Source organism: Rousettus aegyptiacus, unplaced genomic scaffold (genome assembly GCF_014176215.1).
Source record: "Rousettus aegyptiacus isolate mRouAeg1 unplaced genomic scaffold, mRouAeg1.p scaffold_m13_p_2, whole genome shotgun sequence".
Taxonomy (NCBI): domain Eukaryota; kingdom Metazoa; phylum Chordata; class Mammalia; order Chiroptera; family Pteropodidae; genus Rousettus; species Rousettus aegyptiacus.
The window spans coordinates 147,362,466-147,378,165 of record NW_023416295.1 but is presented as its reverse complement, the minus strand read 5'-3'; the positions used below and the strand labels follow the sequence as shown (position 1 = coordinate 147,378,165).

The 15,700-nt window shown below is 33.8% G+C and overlaps 1 protein-coding gene across 2 annotated transcripts in view; it reads left to right on the top strand.

Moving 5' to 3' along the window:
• PDE3A (phosphodiesterase 3A) overlaps nucleotides 1–15,700 on the top strand; it is a 262,706-nt gene that overhangs the window by 224,871 nt on the left and 22,135 nt on the right. The window contains exons 6-10 of one of the 2 annotated variants that reach the window (XM_016140458.2): nucleotides 2,911–3,076; nucleotides 6,193–6,278; nucleotides 8,794–8,948; nucleotides 10,363–10,500; nucleotides 15,564–15,675. In XM_016140458.2, coding sequence (XP_015995944.2) covers nucleotides 2,911–3,076; nucleotides 6,193–6,278; nucleotides 8,794–8,948; nucleotides 10,363–10,500; nucleotides 15,564–15,675 — 657 coding nt within the window. Of the gene's footprint in view, nucleotides 1–2,856; nucleotides 3,077–6,192; nucleotides 6,279–8,793; nucleotides 8,949–10,362; nucleotides 10,501–15,563; nucleotides 15,676–15,700 lie in introns of both variants that reach the window. The other variant, XM_016140457.2, reaches the window with a different exon arrangement.

Here is a 15,700-nt window from a genome sequence, read left to right as displayed (position 1 = left end):
GTCTGCTTATTCATTTAAGTTTAGTTAAAACATGAGTTCTAAGAACTCTAATTGAGTGGATTTTTAAATTTAAGACAGAAGTGTGTTTCTCTGAGAACATCAACTGGCAGCTACTAAAATTTTGCAACGAGAAAAATCACTCTTCTCGTAAATTGCCTTCAGAAAATATGTTAAGTCAAGACAGATATGGGCAATGTTCCCATGGGGTTTGTAAAATAGTGGAAGAAAATTGTCAAAAAAACTCACAGATATCAAAATATTTAAGAAATTGCCTAAAGCAATGCCTATCAGGAGTCTCTTTTTAAGATACAATTAAAACTTTGCTTTGGCCATCAGCCCTGTGCAGTCTTCCCCAGCAACCTCTCCAACCATGTTCCCTGCCCCTCCTCTTCCTCTTTGCTAATTTGAAGCGACACTGACCTCCTGACTGATTCTCTCATCCCCATCCCCGCAGGTAGATTCCTCTTTCTGGGATGTGCTTTCCCCAATGCTTATCTAAATGTCTTTCTTATTTCAACAAACCTCTGTTCAAATTTTACCCCTAGAGCATTTCTGTCCTCTTCTGTCCTCTACCCTCTGCATTATTTTTCTTCATATCACTTACAACTGTCTAACTTTCTTCCATCTCCTCCTCCACCTTCTTCTCCTGCTTCCTTCATTTCCTCTCCACCCCCACTTCTTCTATTTCTGTCTGCCTCCAAAAGAATGAAAGCTTCATGAGCGCAGGGACCTTTTTTGTTCACTACTGCCTCTTTAGTCCCTAGAACAAGGCACACAATCAACATTTGCTGAATGAACAAATTGAATCTTTGAGATACTTTCTCTGTGCGGATATTTTGGTGAACTTTACACCATCCCATACCCACATTCAGCTCCTTACTGGTTATACTGCTTTTCTAACATAACTGGAGAGTCAGTCAGCCATAAATTGAACTGCCCTTTTTAACCTTTTTGTACATCAGAGTACATACATATGTATAATAATATGTGTGAATACAATGTTACATAGCAGTGGAGAAAGGGAAAGGGATTGAGAGTTTGTTGCAATTTTTATTTCCTTTATTTTATAAAAGTATAATTAGATTTTTAATTATAATTTATAATAATATAAATTTAATATTAGAAACAGTATTACAATTAAATTTATTCTGGGGCTTCTAAATACAATCATAAAAAAAAAATTCAGTCATTAGTACTTCACAGAGTACTGGATATAATGATAGGTTGGTTGGGAAACTCTCACCTAAAAATTTAGTGAACTTAATTTTCTTTTGGCCTAAGATTACATAACATGAGGGTTTGACAGTACTTTGGTAAACTAGCTAAATTTTTTCAATAGAAATAGAAATCAAAATTAAAACCATAAGACACATTGTTGTAAAGAGCAATAAAGTGCTGCCTAGTAGATAATGGAATTTTTTTCTTCCTTAGGCAGTCTCTGGGAAACGCATGGGCCAGTAAACCACACTCCACTAAGAGTAGCTGGGCTCACTCCATTTTCCCCTGCTTACTAGCACTGTGACCCTGGGAAGGTTATTTTACCTGTCTACATCTCAGTAGTTTCAGTTAATTAGAAAAGCAGGGGATTGACCTGTTGATCGGAAATCAGCAATAGAAATATTGAGAAAAGGACCAGGAGGGGTTGCTGGCCTCTACACTGAATCAAACAATCTCTCATCCTTAAACACAAAACAAAAGAAATAATGGTGCCAACATGAAGCAAAAGTACCAAAACCCTTCAGTAAGTTTAATATTCTTTCCAGTGGACCAGGAAAACCTTGGGTGTGACAAATAAAACTGGACATTGGAAGCAGACTAAGCCAGCTGCCAGTTTACCACACATATTATTTGCTGGTGTGAGAGCTGTTGGCTCTACATTTCCCCGGAGTGGTGAGAAATAGAAAACAACTTTTAATGATTTTGTTTGCCTTATACTAGGTTGTTCAGCCATACAAGCATAAAAAATAGTAAGCAGGTAGTTTTTCAGAAGTTATTTCTTAGTTTTCTCCCATTTTCAGGCTACCTTCTCTGTGTTTGAGGGAGAGTAACTTCAAAAGACCTCGTCCCTGTACTTAAACATCACACTTTGAAATCTAATCCAGTGTTCTGTGCAATTCTCACAATCGAGAGTAAACACAGTTTGGCACAAATATACACACTTAAGCTCGAGGCCTATTGTTTGATCTGAAAGAGATCATATTACATTTTTAATGTTTCCTTCAGAAATTACTCTGACCAAAGTATGGTTACACACACACACACACACACACACACACACACACAAAGTAGTTTCACTGAAAATGTGGATAGCTAATAAAGTTAACATCTCTCAAAAATCTATCTTTTTTATTTACAAATTTTGAGCATTGGATGCCTGCCAAACTCTGCTCCAGATACTTTAATATTTAAAACAATACTTTAATATTCAAAACAATAGCCGATCTCACTGCTGCTAAAAACTTTACAACCTAAGAGAAGGCAAGCACATGAGAAAATTCTAACCAATATCATCATGTTAGGATGACAAGAAGAAACGAAAATAACATCCTTCTGTCCTGAAGTTACTCCAGGACACCAAAGCTGTAACTGGATTTGCCAACATTGCCACCAATTTTTTTTTTTTTTCATGATGATTCATTCCTTGTATTCCATGCTGTGGAGACTCCCCCACTGTTCACCCTGTGTCCAGATGGTGGTGTGCAGAGCAGGCCACCCCGTGGCCTGAGTACTCATATGATCCTTCTTGAGTTAAAAGGAGTCCAGAGTGAGGTTTAAGAGTTGCAATTTTGAATTCCAAAAAAAAAAAAAAAAAAAAATGTTTTTTTTTTTAACTTAGTTACTCTCTTTCTTTCTCAGGTGCCCTCGCTAAAATCTCACCTCTTTCATCCCCCTGTTCCTCACCTCTCCAAGGGACTCCAGCCAACAGTCCAGTCAGCAAAATTTCCGCAGTGCAGTTTCCAGAGTCTGCCGACACAACTGCCAAACAAGACCTGGGTTCTCACAGGGCCTTGGCTTGTACTCAGAGTGCCCCTGACCTGTCTCCTCAGACACAGACTCCACCTGTTATATGTAGCAGGTAAGGATTTTGTGTTGCAATTTAATAATAAAACTAACACTATTTTTCCTCTTAGGAACACTTACCAGCAGTTTCATAGCCGTGTGTACGTTTGCCAGAGTAGTTGACAAGAAAGTAGAGGATAATGTGATTCGTGTTGAATAGGCTATAATAAAAATAATTTTTCAGTGAATTTCTATTAATAGTAATTTTAGAGTCCATGTGGCCCATGCAGCTAATCTTTGAAGATGATATAAAATAATCAGTTCTATATTTTATCTGTTTACTGATGGAAAATACATAGAACATTTTAAAAATCATATGAAGTAATTTAATATAATTTGATTTTGTTTGAATATTTTTAGCTGTTTTTCAGGGAGGATTTTATATCGATTTTAAAGGCATTTTATCTTAATTTTGGAATTCCCATTTTAATACTTTATAAAGGTGCAAATAACACATGGCACATTATAGCTGGGCTAAAATGGGTCTCAGAATGCAATTAAGTAATTGCTTGTACTGCTCTATCATGTTGAAAGAAAATTACAAAGTGTTGTCTTTACATGGAGGATTAGAGAAAGGGCCGAGCAGGGCAAGAATAATTATTTTCCCAACATTGTCACTAAGAAAAAATACCTCCTCTTATAGATTAATATAGTGTTGTTCTTCACTATAGCTTCATCTTGAATAATTGATTTTAGAGCTTTACAATATTGCTTTAAATAGAAAAGAGTTGAGTGTTTTTAAACTAGGTGTAATCATGACAGTGCCTCAAATAAAATGCTATTTCTTTGCTAAGGTTAATGAGGATAGTTATTGAATAAATTAGTTGCATATTGGTCTTCTAATATCACATGTTTCACGGACTCAGATTTGATCGACATATTCAGTTTTAAGTTTCACATATTTCATTTTCAGATTCTTTGTTCATAAACTCTGTAAGTTAAATGTATGTTGTTTCTTTTTTATAATCTTTATTTTTACTTCATTTCTCTTCATAAATATTTTTAAAGAGAAAATTATTTTTATTTGTTTGTTTGTTTGGCCAGGGCCAAAGTAAAAAGTTATTCTACTATCCTAAAATTATTCTACTGCCCTCTCTATGACAGCTTTTTTAATAAAATAATTTCTGTAGGGTATTAATCTCATCTTCCACCCTCCCACATACACACAAAAAGCATGATCTGTGGTAAAACAAACATATTTGCCTTTTAGTGATTCACAGCACACATCACTTTATTAAATGCTCTGAAATCCTGCAAAAAGAAAAAATCTATTGATTTTTTTTTCATCTAGCATTTTCTGAATTTATTTGACCACAGAACCAATTTCTTTAGTTTAACACCAAATAATTGCCCATTGAATAGTGTTTGGGGGAACACCCTTAAACATTTTTGGGGTATACATCCTGAGCCAAGATGAAACCCAGTGGAGTAATAAGCATCAAGGACATCTGCTTCCAGCGTTTCCAGGGAGACTCACCCACTGGGGGCTTCAGACTTTTGTGAAACAAATCACCCAAAAAAAGGAGAGAGATGTTTAGAAAAGATCTACACCTCACATAGCTTTTCTCATCAGTCTACTTTTTGTATTCTTAACAGGAAAAATGTAATGAGATTTTTATTTAAAAAAAAAGTTTTGGAGAAAAACAAGGCCATTTCACTCCCTACTTGTTCAGTAATGTTTATAAATCCAGTAGTGTGTGTTTTATTTGTTTGGGCTTTATAAATCTATAATTCAAACCATGTTTTATTATTGCCTTCAAGGCAGCCACCCATGTAGGCACAGAGAGCTCCAGAAACACACGACTAATTATTGTGGTTTCCCCTGCTGAACTTGAAGGGTTTGGCGTTGAATCCCAGCCTCTTGGCTGCTGTAATTTCTATGCAACAAGCTGTTTTATTGGCATAAGTGGTAGTATATTTGAACTACTGATTCAAATGTTCCTTTTAAGTATTATTCTGCAATGAAAAATCTCAAAACTAATAAATGCTACTTCTACCAAGTTTCATCTGAGAATGTAAGCACATCATTTGCGTATACTTTCTTCTTCCTTTGGTCCTGTCTTTTTTTTTTTTTTTTTCCCAAAATCAAACTAATGGGATTTCATAATTAGAAATATTTTGCATGTGTTGTTTTTCTACTTACCTTCAAGGCTTGAACAATAATTAACTTAGGATGAAAATACTCTCTAACTAGAACGTGCTTTTCTCTAATATACATGTAAACACAATTCATGGAAAAGAGTGATTTGACATTTTATATTAAATTATAAACTATCACTCGCTTCTTTTCCTTTTAGAGTGAGTATTCTGTGATTAAATACCAAATAAACAGAAACCCTCTGAAACCCTTCATGATATTAAGCAGAAGGAAGGAACCCAGAAGCAAAATGTGGAATTAAAAACGAATCATGAATTCTCTAAACAAGATAAGTGAGAGGGGAAATTGCCAGGCCATTTGTGGAGTTACTTTTTATTTATAATACAGTCAAAACTGTTGAGAAAGCAGAAGTAGTCTACATCCTCCAGCCTCCTCTGTTGAAAAGCCCTGTCTACTTTTCAGGGACCTTTATTTTTTCTCAGTGAGCCACATTCACCCTTCATCAAAGTGTACTACTTTATTCACTTCTGGCCTTAACAGGCCTCACCAGGTAACTCATCAATCACTTTTTGAGGCAAAAAATTATATACTATTATTCTGTTTTCACACATGCAATCTTGAAGGGCTCTTTGGACATAAGATACAAAGGGATTCATTGGTGAAAATATTTTTGACCAAATACACATCAGCACCTCCAAAATCACTGCTATAAATAGGTAGCAGACTGTCTGTCCTCAGATTCTCTGAATAATGCCACAAAATTTTGCTGGTAGTTTCACCTCCAATGGGGTCTAATTATGGAGAAGGTTGAGAGTCCAGAGAAGTTTCCGATCTTTTGTATCACTCTCTAAAAAAGAAAGCTGTATGCCGCGTATCAGCATCTATGTAAGAAACGTGAGTTTTTTCCCTCAAACAGATAAATAAAAGGTATGAATGTTTGATTATTGTCTTCTATCTTGATGTACACATAGGTGATGTATGCCTATGACTTTTCAAAAAGAACATATACTTACAGTTGTTCCAATGTTTCTCAGCTGTGGCAGGCCCTATTCCCAAGGGGTTCCTGCTGACGGGCCCCTGGAGAGAAGTAGTGCAGCCATTCGGGCACCAAGAAGAACAGGTAATTCTTTGAATTCTGTTCCTCAAAATGAAAATCACTTTTTTTTTCTTTTTTTCTGATAAAAAAGATAGCATGTGTTTCTGATTTTCTTAGATTAGAAATTTAAAAAGACAGTGAAAGAAATCAGAATCATTCATAATTCTACTCCCTAGAGTTAATCATGGGTAAAATTGTGGTGCCAAATGCCCAAAATGTTTCTATATATCTATAGACAAACATATATCTTTTTTAGAAGTGAGAGGCCATTTTATATAATGTATAGAACTATATAGAAATTTTATTTTATCTTGGATATTGGAAGCTCATCTTTTTTAGGGTACTTTATGGAGATCTCCATTGCAGACCCTAAGGAATGACCCTGCCGAGATCACTTTACGCTTGTATAAAAGATTTTTTTCTTGAAGCAGTATCATGGAAATGTTAAGAACACAGGCATTGGAGCCAGGCTTATATCCTGATTCAGCAACCTATAAATTTATAATCTCTGTATCTCAGTTCCTTCATCTGTAAAATTAGGATAATAATAGAACCTACCAAACTGGATTGTTGTAAGTATTATGTTACTTAAAGCATGTAAAGTACTTACGATCGTATCCAGGTCAATGTAAGTAGTTGGTGTATGATTTTTATTTTTATTGATGCAGTCCTAAGAACTTGCTTTTGTTAGTGCTGAAAGTTCATAAGGTAGAAAAGAATGGCTTCTATGAGTTACTACCTCAGAATGATTCTTGATTATTTCATTCAGCATTTCTTCATATATACTCAATAAATTTTTATTATTTGCCTATGACAGCGGCGTAGTGTGATGTATAAAGGTCAGGAACATAGAAAAAGAAAAATCAAAAGGAGAATTCTCTGTGTGGCCATTACTGATATTGATACAGAATATTTCCTTCTCTATGTCCCTCATCTTCTCTGACTCTATTGAGGCTGATAAAATAGGGGGAGTATTATCATCCTTGGTGTCTCATGTAGAGCTGTTGCCTTTGAATGTGCTTCTTCATTTTTTCTACTAAGTCTGGGATTGAAACTTGCCAATTACATTTTCATACTGTGTCTGATTCTAACATAGCAATTGTATGAGAAAAAATGAATGAAAGGTGGGTCTTTGGAAAAGTCCTATGAGATACTTCTAATTAGAATAAGCTATATAACAGAAGCCATTATTCACTAGCAACTTAAGGGAAATCAGTTAGTAAATGGATGAGAATACATAAAAAACCTAGACTATCCAAAGCTATCTTGAAAAAAGAGAACAGAATTAGAAGGAGTACATTACCTGACTTCAAGACTTAAACTACAGTAATAGAGCTAGTGTGGTGCTAGCAAAAGTAACAGCAAATAGATCAAGTTGAAGAGTAGAAAACCCCAAATTAGATCCAAGCCTACAGTGTCATTGAATTTTTAACAAAGATGCCAGGGCAATCCCATAGGATTGGGAAAAAGTACATTTCACTCTCTACGTTACAGCCTATGAAACATTACCAAGATGGAGTATAAACCTAAATATAAAAGCTAAAACAGTAAAGTTTCTGAAAGAAAACGCAGGAAGTTATCTTTGTGACTTAGGGGAAGGTAATGATTTCATAGACAATAAACATAAAAATAAAAATAAAAAAACTCAACTTCTTCAGAAGTAAAGAGTGAGAACTAAGCTCAGATTTTATGAGTTCAAATTTGGGTGGCAAAAATTTACCATCTGTGTGCCTTAAGCAATTTACTTATTTTTTCTGTGCTTCAGTATCCTATCTGTGAAGTGCGAATAATAGTAATATGGTAATGCAATAAAGCTACCTGATAGGATTGTCGAGAGGTTTAAATGAGTTAATACAAAGAAAGTGTTTTTGATGGTATCTGGCACATAGCAAGCATTGAATAGACTTCATCTAGTCACCTTATTCAGCCATGAGAAGCTTTCTGAGATTTTCGCCCTGGGAAAAGATTCTTCACATACTTGATATTAGCTATTAATCCTGTAGTTAGCACAGGTTAGTGCTGACTGAAACGGGAGACGGTGGAGAGAGGCAGCTAAGGAAGGAAGCCACAGATTCCTATAGATCAAGGTTGGATACATAGGATCAACCACGCTCTTAAGCACATACTATTGTTCCATGTTCTAATTTGTTATTTGGTGTCGACTCAATTTCTCCCACCCACGTATCCATTCTAGAGTTAGTGCTTTAGTCAGCCACTCAGTGGTTTAGCATGTTGGCGCCTGCATAAAGTAAAAATAAATATAAAGCCACCGGATTTTTAAAAGGTTTGAACTACTGATCTAAGCATTATTATTGTGTACTTATTGAATGTCATATAAATCAAGTCATTATTCTGTCTATTGGGTTTAAAAATGTGTGATTTTTCCTACCCTATGATCCTATATTCTTGGTTTGTAGGCTCATGAAAGCAGTAGTTCCTTAAACACTGTATTTACTATACATATTTTAGGAATACTCGCTTAAATGGGACCCCTTTTTTGTTGCAAGTTTCTTAATAAGCTGTTCTCTTTCAACTTCAGATGACATTGCTCAAGTTACCTCTGATTATGAAACCAATAACAACAGTGATAGCAGTGACATTGTACAGAATGAAGATGAGACCGAATGCCCAAGAGAGCCGCTGAGGAAAGCGTCAGCTTGTAGCACCTACCCACCAGAACCCATGATATTCCTGGTAGCCCCATATCACTTAACTCATCTATTTACTTGAGAAATTGGCTTATATTACAAAGATTAGCTTAGAAATAGATCCTTGAATCATTAGATTTACACATATATCTTGTTTGGTTTACGTGTGTATTATATCCCTACCCATACGTATCAATATAATCTTTTCCTGTCTAAGTCTTATTGATCTCTTAATGATTCTCTTACTTAGTGATTAAAAACATAAATATTCTTAATCTTCATAGATGAGTACAGATATTTCTTATCCCAATCTAAAAATGTAAATATGCATAGGAAAATGAAATTTCATTCACTCAAATAATATTTTATAAATATCAATCAATAAGGTGAAATATGTTAGCTGTCTAGGGCTTGTGCTGTTTTGTTTTTCTTTCTCTAGAACCTCTTCGATTTAGAAAGTGAGCCAATATTTATTTTCCTTTTATTAAATCAGAGTTATATTGACACCTGCTACCCATTAAAATATCCTTTAATAATGAATTATTTTTGTGTTTAAAGCGATCCATTTAAAGAGGATAAATGTATAATTGAATCAGGTTAATTTAGGATAGATGGCAAATGGTAGAAAATAATTGACTGTCATATGATTATCAATTACTGTTATTACCATTTTTCTTTTACCTGATTTGCATTTATATTTTTAAATCAAAGAGATTTTCCAGGTAAAATAATTCATGTTCTCTTATCTGCATTATTATATATATATGTGTGTGTGTGTGTGTATTTGGTAAAGGTACTCTTAAGAATGTCCTCACATGATACTAATTGTAAAATGTCTATATATTTATATGGAACATGTTTGTTTTTTGGGGAGCTGTACATCACATGAGTTAAATTAAAATCCCTGAAAAATGTGGTGCTGTCATCCCACAGGATTATGCTGGTTTTGAAGCAGTAATAGAAATTTGACCAATTACAATAGGGCTGATTTACTCCCCCTCTCCACTTATGGGTTTCTTTTGAGAGTCCAATGTAAGCCAGAAACCCTTATCCCAGAAAAACTTATATAAACATATCAAGAGATAAATTTACATACTATTTTGTAGTGTTCTGAAGCCCTTGAACTTTTATTTAGGAACCTCACAGTGGAGTAAAAAGCAGTTATATTAACTTATGTTTGGTAACTTTAAGTTACCAAAAGAAACATCTTTTCTTTTTTTTTTAATGTAGCATGTGTGTGCCAGCAATAGGCAGGCACCTGATAATGCAAAATTCATGGCCTGAAACAGCATCAGAATCTTTTCTCCTTATTTTATCAATGACTTGTTCATCTAGATGTTTTTAAAGATCACCCATTTACCCTGAAGTTTTAAGCCTTTTTTTTTTTTCTAGGCAAACTCAGTTGTTGAACTTACTAAGACATGAACTGCTTTGTTGAAATGTTTTCATCTTTATTACAGGACAAACCAATTCTTGCTCCTGAACCTCTTGTCATGGATAACTTGGACTCTATTATGGAGCAGCTAAATACTTGGAATTTTCCAATTTTCGATTTGGTGGAAAAAATAGGAAGAAAATGTGGCCGTATTCTTAGTCAAGTAAGAAACACATTCATACATATGACTTTAAATGTAGAAAGAAACATTCCTTGGTTGGTTAAAGCTCTGTACATGTTTGACACCAGGGGTTTCGGGTAGAGAAAGGAGATTTTAGTACCCAACATTCTGTAGATTCCTTGGTGGTGAGTTAAAAAAAAAAGCAATTGGAACTTTAAATGAGTAAAATACTATATTCTGGAATTAAAATATGTATGGGGGGCAGGGACACTTAAGCGAGATGAAGAGATGATCTAAAATTCATAAAATTGAAAAAAAAAAAATTAACCCAAGCCCTCAAAAGAAGAAAGGTGCCTATTTATAAAGACTATTATAATTATTTCCATTGACTATTTTTCTAAACTTTAGAATATTACAGTGCTTAGGCCTTGTCAAAGCTAAGATATTTTACAGAAAAATCTTTCCCCCTAGTACTATGAAAAAGACACCAAATAGAGTTTTCTGTATTTCAATACAGAAAAAACATCTTTACGTATCACAAATATAGACTGTGAACTATTGCTCCATAATAAGACTTTTGGTATTTTTTCCTTACACTAGACAATTTTCAAGACTTCCCAAATAAAGCAACGTTCATTTCCTTGAGGGAGAAAAAAAAAAAAAAAAAGAAATTGAGACTTTGAACATATTTGTTTTCAATAAGCAAAACAAAACAATGAATTCACTTTATTGTAGAATATGTATCAAAATATACACTCTTAATAGAAATGATGCAATAATACTTATCAGCTTACTTAAAAATGTTTTCAGTGAGTTCTTGTAGGTCGAATAAATATCACAGTGGAGAGACTGAAGACTACATAACTTGTTAATAGAAGACTTAAGTGAGAATTCATGACCTAGATTTACTGAGGCAACTAATACTTCCCTGCTACACACTGGAAGGGAAATCACTTGTAACCTGATTCCTACTCTGAACATCACACAGGCTTTGTTTGGATCTCTCACTAAGAACATGAGTGTGGAACTTAAGGGCGAGGGTTTCTGATCCATGAAGGTTTGGAGAAAGAAGATAGAGAGGTCTTTTTCTCTGTTGTTTGGTTCCATAAGCATAAAGTACTGGTCTATAATAATAAAAATATGTTCTTGCCTTAAAGGAATACTCATTTTAGTAGGGGAAATTAGATATATGTCAAAATAATGACAATTTAACTTGCTAAATATAAAAGAAGTATGCTAAAATGATTGATGGAATATGAAACTCAAAATAATTACACAGTCTATGTAATATGTAGTCATTGCCTCCATTAGACTCTATTCTGATCAAGAATGCACAAAAATGGCAGCCCTTGGTCTTTTATTATAAGTGAATAGTCCCATTCTTCTCTTCCTTTCTACTCAGTACTAAGTAACATTTCTTTTTTAATGCTAGCTAATCTTGAGGACAGGTTTAAGGGCATTCTTGTCCAATGTACCTAAGCTTCACACACCAGCCCTCCTCCTGGGAGGTTTTGTATCCCACTTTATGAACGTGACTCCAGGAGAGTGGTTTTTCTTGGATATATACCTGTAATGGTGCCAAAGGAAGATGTACCAATGGGCCAGGAAGTCATCTTTCTCTTTTACCAGAGGGAGTATTCCCTGGTATAGAGAAAAAAAATGTCATATTGTTTTGTATTTGGTATACAAGTCACAGACTTCCCCAAACTCTATAATTTAATCTTCAAAGTAACTTTGATGCTCATATATTTTTTTTAATCTCTACTTTACAGAAGAGAAAACTGAGGCTTAAAACAGGATGTACTATTCATCTAAAGTCATTTACTAAATATTGGATTCGTGATTTAAAGGCAGACATATCCATAGTGGAAGTCCAGCCTTTTTACCTTCATTTAAACAGTTTTTCAGCCCCCCATGAAATGCATTCACTTATTATATTTGTGAACTCTCCAAATGGAGAGTCCGAGCAAGTAGAAAGTAATTATAGCAGCTGGTTTTACAGCACAAGTGACCGCATACCAAACATCATTGCAGGTACCTACCTCCCCTGGTAGTTATGTGAGCTGGGGTGGCGGGAGGATAAAACTTGTCCAGCTTTGCCACAAAATGTTTTCTAAGAGTCGTGAAGGTGAGTAGACATTAGAGAGATTAGAGATAATTAACAATTAGATTTCAACAAAATTCATCTTTCAAAAATAAAATGAATATATACATTAAACTTTTCAAAAATTCAGCTTTATTGACCCAGCTAAATAGAACTTGACAAATTTTTACCTTTGACTTGAGTGAGGATAAAAATTATGAAATTCTTACTATTTACAAGGCATATTTTTTCACCTTAGTAAGACTTTAGGACAGCTGAAATAAATTAACTTGAACATTCCAGCAAATCACCTTTTGGCTAAAACTACACAGAAAAAGTCTCACTTCAAAAGACTTTGAAAGAGACATGGGCAGTGGAAAGGACTTCTCAGTTTCAATATACTGCCTGCCTTTTTGATGATTATCATGTTTATTTTAACAAATTTAAAAGGACATCATTCAGATTTTAAATAATGCTTACTCTTTTTCAGTTACCAGTATTTACCTGGTTCCTGCTGTTGTTTATTTATGAGTTTGGATTATTGGTAGATGATTTTTAATAGCTTCTTGGTGAAAATTGTCCTATTTTGAAAACATACTGTAAAATATCCTGTTGTCTTAATTTTTCAATTCATTTTTCGAACGTTTAAGAAAATAATTGGAAATTTTAATCATATGCAATTCTAACAACAGAGCTTTTCAAATACTAGAGCTAGGATTAGAAGCAGTTAAGAGTACAAAACCTGAAGCCAAAATGCTTGGTTTGAATTCTGGTTCTGATCATGTGTCAACTGTGTGATATTGGACAAGCCACTCAACCCCTCTGTGCCTCAGTTTCTTCTGCTTTCAAATGTTAATAATTAACAGTACCTGTCTCAGAAGGTGTTATAAGGATTAATTATATATAAATAACACATATAAACTACTTGGATCAGGCATCTCACTTATTAAATGCTAAATATATTTATATATACATATGTATATATATATATATCGGCAGCTGTTATTTTTGTTAGTATTAATATGGAAGTAACATGCATAGTTAAATTTATTAGGTATTTGTAAACAAGAACTCAAATATCATCTAAAACAATAGTAAAGAGGAGATAACTAAAAGAACTAGCTTGAAATGCAGAAACTATAAACTTTGCTTTCTATTGCATTTTTAAAAAGAGGAGGTAGAGATGTTACATTACACAGAAAAAAAGGGTTAAAAATTAAATATACGTGCCATTGAGAGTGAAAAAAAAAAAAAAAAAGCACATGGAAGTTGATATACATATTATATACTCTGTTTCCAACCAGCAACTACAGTGCCCCTTTTAAGATATATGTCAGATAAAGTTACTTCCCTGCCTCCAGTGTCTTCAGTGGCTCCCTACCTCACCCAGAGTGAAAGCCCTTATAATGGTCAATGTGGCTGTGAAACTCCAAAACTGTACCAGGTCCACTCTACAGTTTCCACTTTAAACTCTACTCCTGTCCTCATTCTGTTTTAGCCATGTTGTACTTCTTACTGTTTTCTAGAGTATAGCAAGCATATAGGGCCTTTGCACTGGATTTTTACTCGACGTGGAAAACTATTTCCTCAGATATAAATGTACCTCATTTCACACCTCTTTTAAATTCTTTGCTCAAATGTCACCTGAATATGCCTACCCTAACCTTCATATTTTATCAAGCAAATGCTTTACCTTCTCTTACTCCTAATCCTCCATCCCTGCTCTTCTTTTTCTTTTTTATAAGACTTATGACCTTCCATCATAGTATATACCTTACTTAATATGCCTATTATTTACTGCTATCCCCACTAGACCATAAGTTCCATGAAGGGAGAGGTCTTTGTTTTGTTCACCTATACATACATGCCTCATATATAGAAAATTGTCTGGAACGTAGAAGACACTCTATATATGCTGAATGAATGAACCCCTTTTTTAGTTACATATGCATGTGTGTATATACATGCATATATACATAATGTATGTGACAAACAATACATAATCAAAAGAATATTATTGAATTTGAATAGATTTAAAGTCAATAACAAAAGATGAAAATGAAACTATGAAGCAATATGTTGAAGATTTAAAAGATATATTTCAAGATAATTTTAAGAAAGAATGCAGATGGTAAAAACGAGGAATAATTTATTCTTAAAATCTGAATTATAACTAACACTGTGCTTTGAATAAGACCACTTTAAATGGTGCTGTACTCCATTCTACCATGTAAATAACCATTTCTTTCCTCATTACCTTCTATACCTCTATCTTTTTTTCTCATCATTTACATGTTAAATATGCCAATTACAGCTAAAGGTATTCACTTATTCTCTAGAGATGTGAAAGGAATTAGATATAGAATAGATAGATATTCAGAGAAGAAAGAAGAAAAGCTAGGACATTATTATTTATACTGGATTAGAATAAATCTTTTTTCTCTCATACACAATTCTTTCCTCTTATCTTTCACTAAGGTACAACTCTGAATTCTTTATCCTCTGGAAAACTAAACGTGTGTGTATGTGTGTGTATATATATATATATATATATATATATATATATATATATATACACACACACACACATATACATGTATATGTGTATATGTATGTGTATTTATATATGTGTGTATATATATATGTAAAGTTAATTTAAACAGTCTCTCATTCTTTTATTAGCGCTTATAGTATATACTATACTATACAATTATCAATTTAGTTAAGTATTATCTCGTTATTACTATCACACACAATTTAGCACCTTGAAATGATTCTATAGTATATACTAGTTTTTGTTGCTACTTTTTCTTGGTTGTATGTCTGTACCTTTAAAAACAGATTATATACTTCTTGTGGTCAGGGACTACAAGGGTCAGGCACAGTGGCCTTTATTATCTATTTGATTTATTGTTCCCAATCAGTGTCTCTGCTGGCCACAAATTAATGTCTTCTTTTTCTTTTTTTCATACCTCATATACATTCAGGAATGTTTTTAAGACTTTGTCCTTCTCTTTTACAGGTATCATACAGACTTTTTGAAGACATGGGCCTCTTTGAAGCTTTTAAAATTCCAGTAAGAGAATTTATGAATTACTTTCATGCTTTAGAGATTGGATACAGGGAAATTCCTTGTAAGTATATGTTATTTATGAAATA